Below are 19,946 nucleotides of genomic sequence, written 5' to 3'. Positions count from 1 at the left end.
TTTTATAGTATCTATAATATTTCTGCTCTGTGTTTAATCAATATTCACTTTACACACATTTAAATATTAAATATTTCTGAATTATTTGCTAAATAAAATGTTTTTTTCTTTAATATGTTTTAGTTCTGTGTAATTCTGTTATAGTTCAGTGAAAGATGAGTTCAGTTTGTGGTTTATAAAAGTGTTTTGCTCGTGTTAGAGTGTTTGTGTTCAGACTATATAATGTATAAGGTGTAGTTAACCAAAAAAAGAAGAAAAGCTCACCGTTTACTTAAACTCAAGTGGAAACAAACAAAAATAAAAAATTAATCTGTTGTGAGGGAAAGTACTTGTTTATTGTACCCAGTGTTTCCTCTAGGATTTTTTCCAGCTGTGGCGGCAGGCCTTTTTTACACAGATCTACTAACTACCTGTGGCGTTTTTTCAATGACAAATGTCGTGAGCGCAGTATTACGAGTGGAGATCGCATTTATGTAATAGCCTACAGCATGCAGATCTCTTTACTTGCCCACCGATTTCCTCAGCTCATGCACAAAACTTCTTGCACAAATATACGCTGCTTCAAGAGCGTGCAGATCTTCTTGTGCGCTCTCAAATAAACGCTGCTGAAGTGTGATTTAGTGCGTTTATGTAACGAGTATGTCTCCAGCATTTATTAGAGTTGCTAATATTTATGAAAGTCTCCAATAGACCTACAGAACGGCATTAATGCGTCCTGAAGTAAAGTGAAACGGCTTTACGTCGTGTTAGCAGTGTCTCGCATCTCGCACCTGTCAGTCAAGCGAACAAGCGGACATGTCGAGTATAATCCAGGCTTCAGTCAGCACGTAACCTTAAAGGGGTAAACAAATGACGCACAGCACTACTACTGTTACAGAAAAGTTCACACGGTTATAATTCACTTACCCTTTAATACGTTTTGGTGCGATTATCACCTGCTATTAAAAAAATAAAATGTTTTGAATGAGAAGCTGTAATGTAGCCGTGGCGGGATTAATTTTGGCGTGGCGCCCCGCCATGGGAGAATGAATGTAGTGGAAACAATGTGTACCGCATACAGTATGTTGCAATAAAACCTTAATTGGATTTATTTTATGTAACGTATTGTTCAAACACGCTCATGGCATTTCCTGAATAATTGTATTGAATTTCATTATGTCTTTTCTTCGTCCGTTCCTCATCAGTACAGACAATATTCTTTATTATTATATGATTTCTAATTTATTTGTTGTAGAAGTTAGGGATGCTCTGATCAGGGTTTTTGCAGTCAATACTGAATACTGATTCCTTGTCATGGTGAACGCCTGGTACTGATTCTAATGCTTCACACTTTATAATGCATTGAGCACATTTTCCCTCTGTGTATGAACTTTAAGAGAAGATCTTACCTTACCTAAGGATAATAATGAAGGATGCTGCATATAATACCCTAAACACGTCTCTTATAGCCATTTAGATGTGAACATGTCATGGCCAGAGGCAGCTTTACAGAAATCATTCCTTCATTTGACATTGGTTTAGTCCCTTATTTATCAGGGGGCGCCACAACAGAATAAACCGCTACAGAAAATAATATAACAGATATAAACAATAGTAAGAAAAATGACAAACAATGCAATTTTTTAACACTGTAAATGATGGAGGAAGAATTCAACATGTCTCAAGTTTGAAGTGCACATTTGATGCATAAGACGTTTAAATGCAGCACACCTATGACTCCATTACTTCTTTACTAAAGGGAAATAGACCTATAAACTACTCTATATTGCAATAAGTATATTACAAGAAGATCTATTATTAAATATTCATGCTAAAAAAGTTTTATTTATTTAAATAACTCCGCCAGCTTTTAGTAAACTTGCAGTTTTGTCAAAAACACAGAAGTTTCAGTTGTTATGTCAAAAGGCCTAAATACATGCAAGAGCATTCAAATATGCTCATCTCCAACTATTGACTCATAAACAAACCCTTGAGGTCGATTTATTAGATCCTCCAGATTGGCGAGTACCGATCGAGTCATTAGCTCAGCTACTAAATCCGATCTCCAAAGACTACGTCGAATAGTTCGGACTGCTGAGCGAATCACTGGTACAACCCTTCCTACTCCCCAAGAACTGTACTTATCCAGAGCGAGCAGAAGGGCTGCCAAAATCACTCTGGACTCCTCGCACCCAGCACACTGTCTCTTTGAACTTTTACCTTCTGGTCGACGCTACAGAGCACTGCGCACCAGAACAGCCCGACACAGAAACAGTTTCTTCCCTCAGGCAATCCATCTCATGAACACTTGATGATAATTGTGGAACCAACATCACTACTTGAAGCATCACATGTTGAGCAAGTCCATGAATGAAGAAAGAATAATTTATAGTATTTTTATTTTCGCCGTCACCACTCATGAATGTTGTTTAAATTTAAGTTACCATAGAAACGTAAGTTGTTTGCCCTTTATTGGTGTCGCAATTCAAGTTTATCCATGTTGCCACAAACGCACATTGGTCGAAACGTCCTGTTATTGTTAAGTTCTTATTCATTGTGCTGTATAAAATTACAATTGAAAAGGGGATTGTAATTGTGTTTTCGATATTAAACAGATTTTTAGTGATGGTTCTAGTTTTTTATAGGTGCCGCTGTCCGAGCTCTTCAGCTTCGGGATCCTCAGAAGACCGTCTTTTGTTGACTCCGCCCCCGGTGACATGGTGGCTCCACCCACACGTGTCCAGCGGAAGCGGATTGGATGAGAGCCGTGAGCGATACACTGGAGGCGAAGAGCGTCGCCCGCACGCAAAACAACCACTTCTGTTAGGACAGTCGCATGTGGAGGAGCTAAAGAGGTAAATATACAGCAGTTTAACGTTAGTTGTTTGCCCTTTATTGGTGTCGCAATTCAAGTTTATCCATGTTGCCACAAACGCACATTGGTCGAAACGTTATGTTATTGTTAAGTTCTTATTCATTGTGCTGTATAAAATTACAAATCAATAGGGGATTGTAATTGTGTTTTCGATATTAAACAGATTTTTAGTGATGGTTCTAGTTTTTTAAATGGTAAAATAATATTGAAGGAAGACAGCTGGAGAGCCACAATTGGCTCGAAAGCCATATGTTCCCTACCACTGTATTAGAGCATCTAAGTAGACATCCAATAGATGTTTATTTGCCTGTTTAATAACGACAAGCAGATTCACAAACTCCACAAACACACAATCTTTATTATGAACTTTATTATACATTAGTTTGACTCGAGTGCCACACCACTCCATGCCATTTCAGAAAATAGTAGAGTATTAGACAGACAGAGCACGTTTTCCAGCGTTCTGAACACCAGAGTAAGACTTTACACTAATGTTTTGCCTCTGAGCTTCGTCCTCTTGTAGATCTGAAGTCTTTAATGTCCTCATAGTGACTGGACAGGTTTATATGATCGGCTGGTCACTCTGTAGTTAAGCTGTTGAGAGAGAAAGTGAGGTTAGAGATGTTTATGCAGTCAGTGGGAGAATGTTTTGCCCACCAGAGGGCGTTCCTATTATGCTTTGACGACATGTGAAAACAATATCAGAATCGCAGCTATGGAGGCACTTATTTTTGCAATTGTTTTAGAACTTACAACTGAGGGAGAAATGACTAGGAATAATAGAATAATAAGCGGTCAAACTACTCGCTCTACAAAGAAGTGCTTGCATGATTATACAGACAAAGCAGAATCATATAATACGGAAATATCAGTTTGCAACATCAAGCAGAATGAGCCGTTTTTAACGTCTAATAATGAATGGAAGTCAATGATATTGGAAGTCTTGAGCCAAAAAGGTTCACCAGCTCGTGCTCAAAGAATAAGGTCAATATAGTGGTGATTTTCTCTGACCTTTGACCGTGACTCTGCTGAGCGCTTCGCTGGAGCCCACGTGATTGGTCGCCACGCATTTATAGGTGCCGCTGTCCGAGCTCTTCAGCTGCGGGATCCTCAGAAGGCCGTCTTTTGTTGACTCCGCCCCCGATGACATGGTGGCTCCACCCACACGTGTCCAGCGGAAGCGGATTGGATGAGAGCCGTGAGCGAGACACTGGAGGCGAAGAGCGTCGCCCGCACGCAAAACAACCACTTCTGTTAGGACAGTCGCATATGGAGGAGCTGAAGAGGAAAATATACAGCAGTTAATAGACTATAAAACTTCGAGGATGATCAGACCAAATGCACTTTTCCATTCTGAGAATGCGAGCTGAGAGCAGCTTCTGTTGTTGGCAGGAAAAAGAGAAGTGTGCTGTGCTTTTTGTGTCACTAGGCAACCACTGAATCAGCTGCGGATTGTGAGTGCTGTTGATATTGTTAAACAGCTATGTGGGAAATAGGGTTGGGCCGATAGACGATGCCATAGTCCATCGGCGATGGCCAATAGACAACACGATGCTGAGCTGGCATCGCCAATCCTCCGCCCCCGTCGCAAACCTGCTCGCGAAAAATACACACTTACGCCCTGTTTACGCTAATACGTCTTAGTATTAAAATGGCATTTTAGAGCGAAAATGATCCACATCCACACCGTGTTTTACCTAGCATTTCTGAACAGCTCTCCGTCCACTGAAAACGCACATCACGCGACCACACACACACACACACACACACACACACACACACACACACACACCATCATGCACTCGTCTGAGCTCCAGAGAGCAGTGCACGTCGGATAGTTTATCAAGGATGTACCGCTGGATGGCGTCTCACTATAGTTATAAAGGTGATATTTAATTAATATCGTCTCTATCTAACGACTCTTTGCTCTTTTGAATCTATCAGGTAACGTGTCACAGCGTCAGTACACTGCTTCAGTCTTTCACGCTTATACTTAGTAATTTTAGTGGAATCCTCAGAGACTGTTGGTCGTGCACCTTTTTTATCGACCAGCCTCCCGCGGAAACAGTGATTGACAGGTGGTACTTTGTGTGTAGCTTCTCTTTATTTATTTATGATTTAGTTATGGGTCAAACAAAGACCATGCGGGTCAGGTAGTTGAAACGGTAGGCTACAAATAATTAATTTGTTATGAATGAATTAATTATTCATAAGTAATTAATTCACCTCTGCCTATGATGACGATGCCATCGCCCATCGCGATGTTTCACATTAGACATCATACGATGCCAAATTAGTCGACATCGCCTAACCCTAGTGGGAAAAACATTAAAGGTAACGTGAGTTATGTAATATTACTTTCATAAGTAGTGTTGGGCATTACATAATGCGTTACTGTAACAGCATTACGTTTAACAGTAATTAACACTGTAACGGTTTACTTTTTAAATATAGTAACTCCGTTATTACAATATGATGCGTTTGTCCGTTACTTGATAAGTTAATTAATTTTGGCTGCAGTCTAGCCCACATCTTCCTGTTTACAGTGGAGGAGCATTGTGGGATTGGTGGATGCCAACCAACCACCTTATGGATGCATCATGTCGGATTCTTCCAAACGAAGATAGAGCAGTAGGAAGAAAATGATCCATTTATAGTAGACTAGGATCACTCTGATTGGATTATTACTGATTACAGATGAGCGGCCAGTCATGCTCAATCATATCACGTGCTCCTCTCCAAATTAGTTTATGAAACTTCACTTAAATGTATTGTGTTGTATTGTGTTGTATTGTTGTATTTTGCTTTATCACCTTGTGAGATATGTTTTATTTTTGTACTGCTCGTCTGACTTAAATTAGTGTTAAAAATGATTTGAAAACGTTTAAATTGGCTCAATCTTGTCATGCAGAAACACGACTTTTGTAATTGGTTTCATGTTTTTGTTTGTTTTCGTAAAGCGAGTGATGTTTCAGGTCTGTGTTTTTATTAATGCACACTCACCTCCCGTTAGTTGTAAAGTTTATTGCTCAAAGGCTGCTCTGTTTGTCAAGTCCTGCTGGATTTACGTGCAGCTTTTCATGCAAACATTTGGATGTTTTTGGATGTGTTCAGAGTCCAGCACAGGCGGCTGATTCTGGATCAGGTGTGTATGTGGGTGTGTGTGTGCGTGTGTGTGTGTGTGTGTGTGTGTGTGTGTGTGTGTGTGTATGTGTGTGTGTGTGTGTGTGTGTGTGTGTGTGTGTGTGTGTGTGTGGAGGTCAGTGGTGATAAGCGTGTGTGTTTGAGACTCACAATCCACCTCCAGCTGCACGTACGCCTCGCTGAAGCCCAGGGCACTGGTGGCGTTGCAGATGTACTGACCTGAGAGAGAAATAATAATGATTGCATTTATTATTGTAATGTATTGTCTGTTTTGCAGCACACACAGACATCTAATAGAAACATGGACAAAGTTGTTGGTACCCTTCAATAGGGCTGCACGATTAATCGAAAAAGATCATGATCTGGAGTCGACCCTACACTCGATCGTAATTCAGCTTTTCCACAATTCAACCAATTATATTTTCGAGGTCAGGAGAGAAGCAAGGCAGTCGCACAAGTCTTCACAGGAACATAAACACCTTCAAATGGCGTTAAAAGTGTCACATACTGTATTTATAAGGTGTGTAATTCACCCAGAAATGTCATTTCTGTCTTTATGTAATGATGTATTCGCGGTCGTGAAATCACACGTGAGCTGACCACGAGCTACAGAGAATGCACGTGTGCACGCTAATGACGGCTACTTTAGTAAACAGAACCTGCGTAGGCTGTGAATAACAAGTAATGAAGTTGTAAATAACGTTCAGTTTGTTGCACAGAGGGATTGTTTGAGAGCCGCGCTGAAAGACTGATTTGCATGTGTGTGTGTGTGTTTAAATCACAGTGACGGCAGCCATGAGCCGCACTCGGAAGTGAAAGTGAAACTGGCCACACATCATTTACATGATCATAACGCATTTTACGGTTATGATTACGACAAGCATTTGATCTGTTTTTACTTTCATAGTGAACACACAGTGTTGTGCATGAAAATTAATGTTTAACAGTATCAGTATAACTACTCTAGACTATATAATGTTGAATATAATGCAAGAGAGAATCTGATAATGACAAATGTCTGATTTTACCAGTGAAAACAAATGCTCTAATAATGCTGTCAATAACAGAAGACAAGCACATGTCTTAAACATAATAAATCAGCTTTATAATTATGAATAGTTATATTCTGATGTCATCATTTTACTGTGAATGAACAAACAGGACAAGTCTGTTCAGGTCCACCATAATGACTGTACAAAACTGAGCATGTTAAGCAACAGTAGAGCTACACACAGACCTGATATTATTATTGTTGTTTTACCATATCATCACTTTAGAATTATAAGGTTTTTATCTGACATTTTTGTCAAAATTGAGTTGTTGACATATTAAATGACAACTTATTGTTTACATTTTAAGACTTTTTAAAAAAACAAAACAAATGTTGCACACAGACTGTTTGCTCTATGGATTGCAAAAACTTTGAAGCTCAATATCTCAATCATTCAGAACGCAGAGAGAATGTGACGCTGTGTTTGAGAATTAACAATAATAATAGCCTACTCATATTAACCTTTATTTTACATCTAAAGAATCGTGATCTTGATTTTAGGCAACAAAAAAAAAATCGTGATTCACATTTTAGCCAGAATCGTGCAGCCCTACCCTTCAATGTTGTCCAGGACAGTTTCTTTAGTTTGCCTTTTTTAATGCTTTTGTTAAGCCACAATTCAAAAGCAATATCTGATTTATTTTACTTTATCTGCAGTGATTTATTTTAATTATTATGAATCATTACTTTTGAAGTTATTTCAGTGCCCACTGTGGGGTTTTCTTTCTTCAGTGGAAGGGTGCCAGTAATTTTGTCCTTGTCTGTATATGGCCAAATGTGAACATATATTATAAATCTAAAACTATAATTCATATATTTGAACATGTATGTGCATATCAATGATTATAACTATTAAAAAAGAATTCATAAAGTGCCATTTTAGCAGTATTTTGAATGTATGTTAAAATATGTAGCTGTATAACATATATCTGTCTGTGAAGTGCAAACATGAGCTTGTGTGTTAAACATGTGATTTGCATATATTGCCATATATTCAATACATTTAATTCAATAATATTACTTAATTGAGAGCACTTGCAAGTTGTCACTTTGCACCTTTAAATGTTAAAGTATTGTGTTTGCATTCTCTAAATGTTAGAAACAAGAACAACAAGCTGTGCCATAATGGAGTACAGTACATTTACAACACACAAACAGAAAAAAAGCTTTAATTATTCTGTTCTGCTCTCACATTATTAGCATTGGCTGTGTTTGAAGTTAATAAAACTATATTTTAGTAGAGAGATGTTGTAAATATGCAATATACACATGCAGTCTCATTTACCATCGCGAGTTTGAAAGTGAAAGTAAAATGCATGCGCATTAAGAACGAAGCCTCTATATTTTAATTTACATCTCCCTCTTGTGGCTATTGAAGACATTGCAGAAAACTCAATTAAATTAAATAACAGTGATTATTTAATAATCATGTCAGGCCTGACCTGAGTCCTGCCGGCCGACGTTGATGAGGGTCAGCGTTCCTCCGTCCACCTTGTGCTGCCACGGCAGAGGAGCTCGCAGCTTCGACCACGATAACACCGCAGCAGGAGAACCTGAAGACCAGAGATAATGCACCCACTGCATTATTCTGTATTAAAGAACACACTGCAGTGACTGTAAGAAACTCCTGATGCTGACTGTAGTCTATAGAGCAGGGGTGTCCAAACACAGTCCTGTAGAGCCAGTGTCCTGCATAGTTCAGTTCCAACCGCAATTAGCCAGCTAATAAAGCTCTTTAGGTGTGCTTGAAACTTCCATGGAGATGTGTTTAATGAAGTTGGAGCTGACCCATGCAGGACACCGGCCCTCCTGGACATATTTTGGATACCCCTGTGGTATAGACGGATGTTTTGGTGATGGTGTGTTTACCGGAGGCCTGGCAGTGCATGCTGACGCTCTGACCCTCCACCGCCGTCAGCTCCGTCTCACTCACTGAAGCCTGAGGGAAAGCCCCGCCCTCCATCATAAGCTCCACCTCCCCTTCCGCAAGCCCCTCCCCATTCTGAGCACGGCACACATACATCCCAGCATCCTCCGCTGTCGCCATAGTCACCTGATAGAAACACACACGTGTGGTTCGTGAGTTTACCGTGAGCACATGGAATTCACCGTTTAATCGTGTCTTGATTTGCGCAAGTAAAAAAAAAAGAGTAAAATTCACGCAAAGATCATCTCGTAAGTGATCTAGAGCGAGTGATGTGATGCTGGCTTCACAGCAGACAGGAAGCATTAACAGGGTCAATCGATTCAATATGATAAGCTTTCTTGTTTTTTTGTCTTTAACGTATTATAAGGTGTTGTATAGTTGCATATATAAGATTCGTAAGTCTCAAACTCCGAGATAAACTTTATAAAAGATTTTATGCCTTCCTAAAATACATCATTCAAGCTCAAATCTAAATTTGCCGAATCAGCACTCAAATATATGCGCACAGAAAAAAGACGTAACTTGTAGATTTGTTGCTACCGCCACCATGTGGTGAAGGTTTGAAAGCGAAACTACTTTGTTTATGAAATAAGACCTTATAAATCTGGTATGCTGGCTTATTTAATTGATCAGTTTGATCATCTGCATTTTCTGGATCCTTTTTTTTTTTTTAGGTTGTAAAATGTTTCCGTCACATGCTTGAGGTATTCGGCCAATCACAGCACACTGGATAACAGAGCGATCAGAGCACGCCATGCTTTCATAACGATGAGCTTTGTAAAAATCTGCATGATTTAAAGAGGTTAAGCAGAGACTAATAAAAATAATGTGTAGTTTGTGGCGAATAAGATTAATATATATATATATATATATATATATATATATATATATATATATATAATATTAATATTTATTTTTTACTACTGTCATATGGACGAGACAAAGCAAGCCATCTTGGTTTGGTAAAAATTGTGTTTTAACTAATGCAAAAAATGTACACAGTCCATGATATAATATGGACTGTATGTTATTTTTATTTATCTTGGATGGGTTTAAAGCAGAGGAACAATTTCGAGTTAAACGCAACGCTATCTCACAGCAATTCGTAACTTTGTGATTTAGTGGCTAAGTTGATCATTTGCACTATGTCATTTATACCGCAGTGTTTCACACGCATAGACTTGGGCTTGGGCGGGTCGCCCTGGTATATTAACGACCGCCCAAGTATATTTAGTGACACTTTTTTACTATTATTAACATCCTTTTACACCTTTTGTATCCGCCTAATATAACCAAACATCCACGAGCGATTAAGTAGTGGAACATCTTCTCTCGTTTACCCATTTCCTTCTGTGCCCGCGAGACCTGTCAACACTCATGCAGACAGTTTTACAAGAGACCTGCGTTTTTGGGACTTAATATATCCGGCGCGGGTTTCTAAATCTTCCAGATTCAAATTTAGCTTTCACTTTCTAAAACTATTTGCATTTTTAAAGTTATTTTAAAGTAATTTAAAAAATCCTAACTTCTGTTTATTTATTTGCTGTAAAGTGTGAAAAGTTTTATGGTTTTTAAATCAAATCACCAAAACAAGTTGACAAAATGCTATTTAGTTAAATCATTAAGTTGTATTTGTTACTAAGATTTTTTCTCTTCCTCTGTGTCTTTATTTTTTCCTACACAGCACGAGAGAGAACAGATCATGACCACCAAATGTCTGGCTTACACAGGTCAGTCACATTAAACTAACCCATTTTAATTTGCAGACATAAAATGTTTTACGCACAACAAAAAATGCTTTCCTTTGATTGTTCCATTGGTTTCTATCAACGTTAATAACTTTTATTTGAACATTAATGCTTTTAAAGTTTATCATTAATTTAAACACAACAATAAAAACGGTTACATTTTAGCAAATTAATGTAAAAATTATAAAAAGTTGTGCATGAAATGCATCATCACAAGTTTATAAGCTACCTGCAATGGCCGAGAGAGCTTAACGTGCTGCAATTTAAGAAAACACATGCAACTACAAAAATCGCCAGCAGTTTAAGAAAAGATCTTCATCCGTTTGACAGCACACGTGCGGCAAATCCTCACAACACAAACAAATGAATAAAACGTGCTGCATTTTCTCACAACGCAAACAATTTAGGAAAACGTGCTGCACTTTCAAATAGCACAAACACAATGGAAATGTTTCAAGAGGACCCTAAAACGTGACGGACTTGGCTATTTATGGTATGGGCTGTGTCTGAAACCGCCTACTACTCAGTAGGTATTGCATTTGAATTTAAACATACTTCTCGGCCATTAGAAACTACTACTTCCCGCCTGGTTTCACAGCTGACAGCGCGCACAGCCACGAGAGCGGGAGAAAAGTAAATAATAGATTCATTAAACGACATCTAAACTGACGAAATGACATCTAAACTGGCTGTAAAATATATGTGCACCATTAGTAAAGGCTAATCAACGCATTTGCTTTATTTATAAAAACAAATCTACCCCTTTTAATCTTATCATTATTATAATTATTAGAGATTTTGTCTGCTTTTATTACATAAAACAAACATTTATTACATATTTTTGTCATTTATTTCTCATTTGCTGGTTATTTTATTAATTTGATGATGTTAATATATGAAATAGGCTAGTTTATATGTGTGTCTAATCTAAAATGCTTTCACATTCAAGTTTGCTTTGAAACTAAAAGAGAGAGAAGCAGATTTGTCCTGTCAGTGGGTGCACATGGCTCCTGAATGGCATAACAGTATTGCTTTTTTAACTTTAACTCTTTTAAAAGACACCGTGTAAAACAGTGTCGTAATCAATACAAATATTATTAAAAATTGTATTATGTTTTGTTTGTCGCATATAGTTAACTGTTTATGTGCTGTGGGTAACAGGTGTGTTTCAATCCGTCTACCTTTCCAACCTGTGGGAAGCACTGAGCATTCTGCTATGATTTTCTCATCCACCAATGAGGGTTGTGTTTAGGTTTTGGGGTTTGAAGCTATGCCTCCTTTTAAAAATCAGACATTTGTCCAAAACACCAAAACGATGAACAAAACGTGACATATCGGTACCGAAATTTAAAACATCGAGCAATCGCTTGATTTATCAGTCACGTCTTGTTCATCCCGTCCTTTAACGTAGCATGGTAAGATAGTATTTACTCAAATTCTAGTGCGACCTCGACTTAGTAGTGTGTATGTGTGCAGAACTAGTTCCAGTTTCTCTATGTGTAATGACAATACAGACACTGCCCCCTACTGGTGTGGAGAGGCTCATCCTCTGAAGAAGACGCGCTGAACGCGTGTTTTAATTGGCAGTTGACAGTCGTTTGTTTTGATTATGTGCAGATTATTTGCACAGACGGGATCATGCGCACCTGACGCAAGGTGACAACACAGTCGGCTTTATCGCTGCTAGTTTGCACTTACTGTGTCGTGGAGTAATTCCCACCTGTAGTGATGTAGTGGAGTCTGTCGTCGTGGAAACGAGCTCCGTCTCTCCTCCAGCTCGTCGTCTGATCCAGCTGACGGAGGGCCGAGGTTTTCCAGAGACGCTGCAGTCTAGAGTCACGATTTCACCTACTCGAAGAGTCAGGGGCCCCGCGGGGGACACACGCACCTTTGGGGGATCTAAACACACACACACAGATACAAACACACACGCGCATACAAACATACACAAGCACACACAGATTCACACATTCTCACAAACCCGCACATACATTCACACCCATTCACAAACATGGTCAGATACACACACACATACATACACACACAAGCAAGCAAATACACACAGATACACACGGGAAAACACACATATACATATAAACACACATTCAGGTACACACACACACACACTCATGATCACTTCTAGTGTTACTCTAGGCAGGTGAAGACGTACGTTTGACGCTCAGGTTAGCGGTGACGGTGGATTTCCCCTGAGCATTAGTGGCGATGCAGCGATATCCACCCTGATTATTGAGCCGGACATTAGCGATGGTCAGAACGGCACCGTCAGGTCCAATCTTCACATTATCTGCACAAACACACACAAATACACACACCAGAATCCATTCAAACAACATCTCGCTGTACGACAACATCTCACTCTTCATATGATCATCAGGAGACGTCTGTTCTTCAGTTTAGCTTCAGTGTGTGTGTGTGTGTGTGTGTGTGTGTGTGTGTGCGCAATTATTTTAGTATGTGTACGTGCATGTATTTTTAGTGTATGAGAGTGTATGTGTTAGTGTGTGTGTTAGTGTGTGTGTGTGCGCATGTGTTTTTAGTGCATGCAAGTATTTTTGCGTATGTGTTCGTGTGCATGTGCTTTTAGTGTGTGTGTGTGTGTGTGTGCGCACGCATGTCTTTTTAGTGACTGCATATTTATCTATATGTGTGTGTGAGAGTGTGAGTGCGTGTGTGTGTGTGTGTGTGAGAGTGTGAGTGCGTGTGTGTGTGTGTGAGAGTGTGAGTGCGTGTGTGTGTGTGTGTGTGTACAGTGCATCTGGACAGTTTTGATAGCGCTTCACTACTTCCAGAATGGATTAAATTGATGTATTTTCTCAACATTCTACACACTATCCCCCTTAATGACAATGTGAAGAAAGAGTTTTAGAAATTGTTGTAAATTTATTCAAAATAAAAGACCTGTAAAAGCACATGTACATTAGTATTCACAGCCTTTGCTCAATACTCTGTTGATGCACCTTTGGCAGCGATTACAGCCTCAAGTCTTTCTGAATATGATGCCACAAGCTCGGCACATGGATTTTGGCCCATTCCTCTTTGTAGTGCCTCTCCATCAGGTTGGATGGGAAGCGACGGTGTACAGCCAATTTCTCCAGAGATGTTCAATATGATTTAGATCTGGGCTCTGGCTGGGCCACTCAAGGCCGTTGTGTTGTTGTGAAGCCGCTCCATTGATATTTTGGGGTGTGCTTTGGGTCATTGTCCTGCTGGAAGATGAAGCGTCGCCCCAGTCTGAGGTCAAGAGCACTCTGAAGCAGGTCTTCATTCAGGATGTCTCTGTACATCGCTGCATTCATCTTTCCCTCTATCCTGACTAGTCTTCCAGTTTCTGCTGCTGAAGAACATCCCCACAGCATGATGCTGCCACCACCATGCTTCACTGTAGGGATGCTATTAGCCTGGTGATGAGCGCTGCCTGCTTTTCTCCAAATGTAACGCCTGGTGTTCACTCCAAAGAGTTCAGTTTGAGTCTCATCAGAGCAGAGAGTTTAGTTTCTGATGGTCTGACAGTCCTTCAGATGCCTTTTGGCAAATTCCAGGCGGGGAGTGTCTTCAGTCTGGCCACTCTACCATACAGGCCTGATTGGTGGATTGCTGCACAGATGGTTGTCCTTCTGTAAGGTTCTCCTCTCTCCACAGAAGAACACTGGAGCTCAGACAGAGTGACCATCGGGTTATTGATCACCTCCCTGACTAAGGCCCTTCTCCCCTGATCACTCAGCTTAGATGGCCGGCCAGCTCTAGGAAGAGTCCTGGTGGTTAAACATCTTCCACTAACGGATGATGGAGGCCGCTGTGCTCATTGGAACTTTCAGAGCAGCAGAAATGTTTCCAGACAATCCTGTCTCGGAGGTCTACAGACAATTCCTTTGTCTTCATGCTTGGTTTGTGCTTTGACATGCACTGTCAATCCTGGGACCTTATAGACAGATGTATGCCTTTTCAAATCATGTCTAATCAGCTGAATTGACCACAGGTGAACTCCAATGAAGCTGCTGAAACATCTCAAGAATGATCAGTGGAAACAGAATGTACCTGAGCTCAATTTAGAGCTTCATGCCAAAGGCTGTCAATACTGATGTACATCTGATCTTTCAGGTCTTTTTCTTTTAATAAATCTGCAACAATTTCTAAAACTCTTTCTTCACATTGTCATTATGGGGGATTGTGTGTAGAATGTTGAGGAAATCAATGAATTTAATCCATTCTAGAATAAGGCAGTAACATAAAGAAATGTGGAAAATGTGAATACTTTGCAGATGCACTGTATGTGTTTGTGCGCTCTCAGAAATAAAGGTACGTGAGCTGTCACTGGGGTGGCACCTTTTCAAAAGGTAATCATTTGTACTGAAAGGGTCCATATTGGTACCTCAAAAGTATATATTAGTACATAAACATTTTAAGAGGAACACTTTTGCACTTTGGTACTAATATGTACCCTTGAGGTATTAATATGGGCCTTTAAAGCATACCTGCCAACACTCCTGCTTTTCCCGGGAGTCTCCTGTATTTCAGACCCATCTCCCGTTTTGGTCTGTCTCCCGGAAAATTCCAAGGTACCACCCCAATGACAGCTCCTGTACCTTTTATTTCTGAGAGTGTGTATGTGTGTGTGTGTGTGTGTGTGTGTGTGTGTGTGAGCGCGCGCTGTATAAACACACCTCCCAGTGGCTGGTTGTTAATTTTCCTCCACTCCAGCAGCACCGGCTGAGCTCCGCTGGTCACACGGCACTGGAAGCTCACCGTCTCCCCCAGACGCACAGCAGCGGAGCGGGGACGCACCGACACACCGGGGCCCTGAGCACACACTAAACAACAAACACATTAATGCACTGCATCCCCTAAACACACACAGATGTAAAACAGCAGTGTGTGTGTTGTCGGTGCTGGTCAGGTGTGCATGTGTGCTTCAGTGTGAGTGTGTGCTTCAGTCTTCTGTCAGTCTATGTTGCTCCTGTCGCTGTTTTCCACATCTATAATCCTCTTAGTCTATGCTGACATTATCTTCAGCAGCTCAAACACTCTAATGGCTAATGGACAGACGGCTGCTTCTCACTCAGGGCTGCTGTTTATGCTAATGAGATGGAGACTAGTGGGCGGAGCTTTCCCCCTCTGATGACACGTACAGTACAAAGGTGTTTTGATCAAGTCTGATTAGAACAAGCATACTTCATTACTGTTGAGCATTAGAGGCTGCTGGAGAGATACACACACACACACACACACACACACACACACACACGCACACACACACACTACTGGAGTTAAACCCCGAATTAAAGTCATTTCTGCATAATAGGTGCCCTTTAATATCAGAAGCTGAAGTGTTTTGTGCTGCTGTAAGTGTGTGTGAGATGAACTCTGCTCTCGCTGACCTTCAGTCCGGCTCTGGTAAACAAACACTAATCAAACTCCACATTTTCAAGCAACGAAAAGCAGGAAAATCTGACCTGATCAGCTTTGATTTATTTATTTTAAGGTGATTTAATAAGAGCAGAGTCAGATTTACCACATTACTAATACACGTAATCGAATACATTAATCCTCATCTATTAATCTAATAGTAATGCAGCAACAGAGCTCTTGATCAGCTGTGGTTCACTGTGGCCTTCAGCACAGCAGGATATTTTGATCAGGTTTTAATTATATATTTTTATTGTTGTTGTTATGAATTAGTTTTTGTCATATTTCTTTTATATGCTGTTTTTACTTTATTAAATTTGTTAGTTTTTCAAATTTAATTAAATGTGTTTATTTTATGTTTATTTTATTAAATTGGTTTTGTTGTGTTTCTTTATTTGCTGTTTTTGTTTTGCTTCTGTTTTTACTTTTAATTTTATTTACATTTAATTTTATTGAATTATTTTGGTTTTTATTTCATATTTTACTTCTTATTTATTAAATTTGTTTTATTTTCACTTTTTATTTGATTAGATTAAATTTGACTACGCTGTTTTTGTTATGCTTTTGTTACTCTTTACTTTATTAAATTTGTTTATTTTTATTTTATTATTTTTATTGTGCGTTATACGCTGTTTTTATTTATTAAATTAATTTTGTTTTACTTTTTTATTAAATTTGTTTATATTACTTTATATGCTGTTTTTGTTTTGAGTTTTAAAACTATTTTATTAAATTTGTTTTTGTTTTTACTTTTTATTTTATACAATCCCTTTTACTTTATTAAATTAGTTTTGTTGTATTTCTATATATGCATTTTTTTCTGCTGTTGTTTGTATTTCTTTAATTGTATTAAATTAATTTTGATTTAATGTTTTATACGCTGTACTTTTAATGTTTTTGTTTTTACTTTTTATTGCATTGTTAGCACTTTGTTGTTTTAAAGTGCGATATTAATAAAGCTGCAGTTCTAATAGTATGAGATTATTATCTCTAACAAAAACTGCTGCATATGCGAGTAATCTATATTTTCTAAAACATAAAATTGAGAAGAATTAAAAATATTAAAATATTATTAAAATAGAATTAAAAATATTATTAAAATAGAATTAAAAATATTATTAAAATAGAATTAAAAATATTAAAATATTATTAAAATAGAATTTAAAATATTATTAAAATAGAATTAAAAATATTAAAATATTATTAAAATAGAATTAAAAATATTAAAATATTATTAAAATAGAATTAAAAATATTAAAATATTATTAAAATAGAATTAAAAATATTAAAATATTATTAAAATAGAATTTAAAATATAATTAAAATAGAATTTAAAATATTAAAATATTATTAAAATAGAATTAAAAATATTAAAATATTATTAAATAGAATTAAAATATTATTTAAATAGAATTAAAAATATTAAAATTTTATTAAAATAGAATTAAAATATTATTAAAATAGAATTAAATATTAAAATATTATTAAAATAGAATTAAAAATATTATTAAAATAGAATTAAAAATATTATTAAAATAGAATTAAAAATATTAAAATATTATTAAAATAGAATTAAAATATTAAAATATTATTAAAATAGAATTAAAAATATTATTAAAATAGAATTAAAAATATTATTAAAATAGAATTAAAAATATTATTAAAATAGAATTAAAAATATTATTAAAATAGAATTAAAAGTATTAAAATATTATTAAAATAGAATTAAAAATATTATTAAAATAGAATTAAAAATATTATTAAAATAGAATTAAAATATTATTAAAATAGAATTAAAAATATTATTTAAATAGAATTAAAAATATTATTTAAATAGAATTAAAAATATTAAAATATTATTAAAATAGAATTAAAATATTAAAATATTATTAAAATAGAATTAAAAATATTATTAAAATAGAATTAAAAATATTAAAATATTATTAAAATAGAATTAAAAATATTATTAAAATAGAATTTAAAATATTAAAATATTATTAAAATAGAATTAAAAATATTATTAAAATAGAATTAAAAATATTATTAAAATAGAATTAAAAATATTAAAATATTATTAAAATAGAATTAAAAATATTAAAATATTATTAAAATAGAATTAAAAATATACACAAATACATCAATATAAATCACATTTAAATATATTCGAAATATTTTCTGTATCTAAAGGAATAATTCACCAAATAATGTAAATTTACTTGCTGTTTACTTGTTTTAAACCTGTCTGAGTTCCTTACTTCTATTTTAAACACAGAAGAAGATATTTTGAAGAATGTTGAAAACGTGTAACCATTGACTTCCATAATAGGAAAAACAAATGGTCAATGGCTACACGTTTTCAACATTCTTCAAAATATCTTCTTTTGTGTTTGACAGAAGAAAGAATCTAAACAGGTTTAAAAGAAATGAAAGGAGAGCAAATGATGACAGAATGTTCATTATTGGGTGAACAGACCCTTTAATAATAAAATACTGAAAGATGCAGCTAAAGTAAAATACATAACAAATAAAAGAAGAGAGACAGTACACTGCTGAGTAAATAAAGTGTGTGACGCTGGATAATGAGGCACATTTCAGTGATTATAACACTAATAATGAACACAAAACAGACAAAATCAACAACAACAATCACTTAAGAACACTAAATACTAACAGATCAGCTGATATTACAGGAGAAAGAAGTATAAACGGGTGTAATAATAATAATAATAATAATAATAATAGTAGTAATATACAATCTTGATATTCACAACTTCATAATGAACAGAATGAGTGAATAATTAAAGTCTGACCTGCGCAGAGGAGAGCAGAGAGAATCAGAGCTGCTGTCTGGAGCTTCATCATGACTCAACTGAACTCTCTTTATCTGTGTATCTGCTTTACACACACACACACACACACACACACACACACACACACACATACACACACAAACGCATACATACAGAGAGAGAGACAGAGACACAAACACACAGTCACTCACATTTACACAACCCCCCCACCCCCCACTCACACACACTTACAGACAGTCACATCCAAATTTGCACACACACACACAGAGAGAGAGAAAGGGTCTCACACACTGAATGTCAGACTCTGGACTTGTGTTTGCAGATGATGAAACTCTTTAAACATCAAATGTGACACACAGTAGAGCACATCTCTGACTGTTGCAGCTGTGAAATAACTCGAATCATTCAGCGGAGTGATACAGAGCTGTAATGCGCTCGTAACCTGCCCGAACTACTTTATCTGACACCTGAGAGTGACCATCAGCCAATCAGAATCCAGCATTCAGCAGATCTGCAGGAATAGATTAATTTTTACAGTAAGACTGAAGACATGTCCTTCATCAATCTCCAATCAGCGAGTATTGTTGTTGATTTTCCTCTATCTGGTGTGTTTCTACATTCATTCTCTCTGCGTGAGACTGTAAACACACACACACACACACACACACACACACACACAGACTGTTTATTTGACCAATCAAGACCTCATGTAAGTACAAACACACCATGGGCTGCTTTTGTTATATGATGTAAAGAAGATGATAATTACAGTATATTAACCCAAACTCTACGCCTACATGAGGACATTCAGCGTTTACCATGACCCAAACATCTATAACCTCATGTTTGGGTGTGTAATGAGACGTTATGCAGGACCGTGACTCCAGCAGACTCCATTCCTTAGTAAATGTGGAGTAAATGTGATTCCCAAAACAAACTTAAAGACTGATGTTACTGGCAGATTGCAGAGGATGCTCTTCCAGCTGCA

The 19,946-nt window shown here is 37.0% G+C and overlaps 1 protein-coding gene across 1 annotated transcript; it reads right to left on the bottom strand.

Annotated features, from left to right (window-relative positions):
• Positions 1–3,207: 3,207 nt before the first annotated feature.
• Positions 3,208–19,065, bottom strand: LOC130221879 (basement membrane-specific heparan sulfate proteoglycan core protein-like). The gene is made up of 9 exons (XM_056454432.1): positions 18,959–19,065; positions 15,407–15,553; positions 12,895–13,029; positions 12,445–12,623; positions 8,919–9,102; positions 8,492–8,602; positions 6,149–6,217; positions 3,866–4,132; positions 3,208–3,448 (listed from the first exon to the last, which is right to left on the bottom strand). Exons 1-9 carry the CDS (start codon positions 19,008–19,010, stop codon positions 3,444–3,446), a joined length of 1,149 nt encoding a protein of 382 aa, XP_056310407.1. The 5' UTR covers positions 19,011–19,065; the 3' UTR covers positions 3,208–3,443.
• Positions 19,066–19,946: the final 881 nt, after the last annotated feature.

Source organism: Danio aesculapii, chromosome 1, assembly GCF_903798145.1.
Source record: "Danio aesculapii chromosome 1, fDanAes4.1, whole genome shotgun sequence".
Classification (NCBI taxonomy): Eukaryota; Metazoa; Chordata; class Actinopteri; order Cypriniformes; family Danionidae; genus Danio; species Danio aesculapii.
Note: the sequence above shows the minus strand (reverse complement) of the source record. Positions and strands in the feature narration are given on the sequence as shown.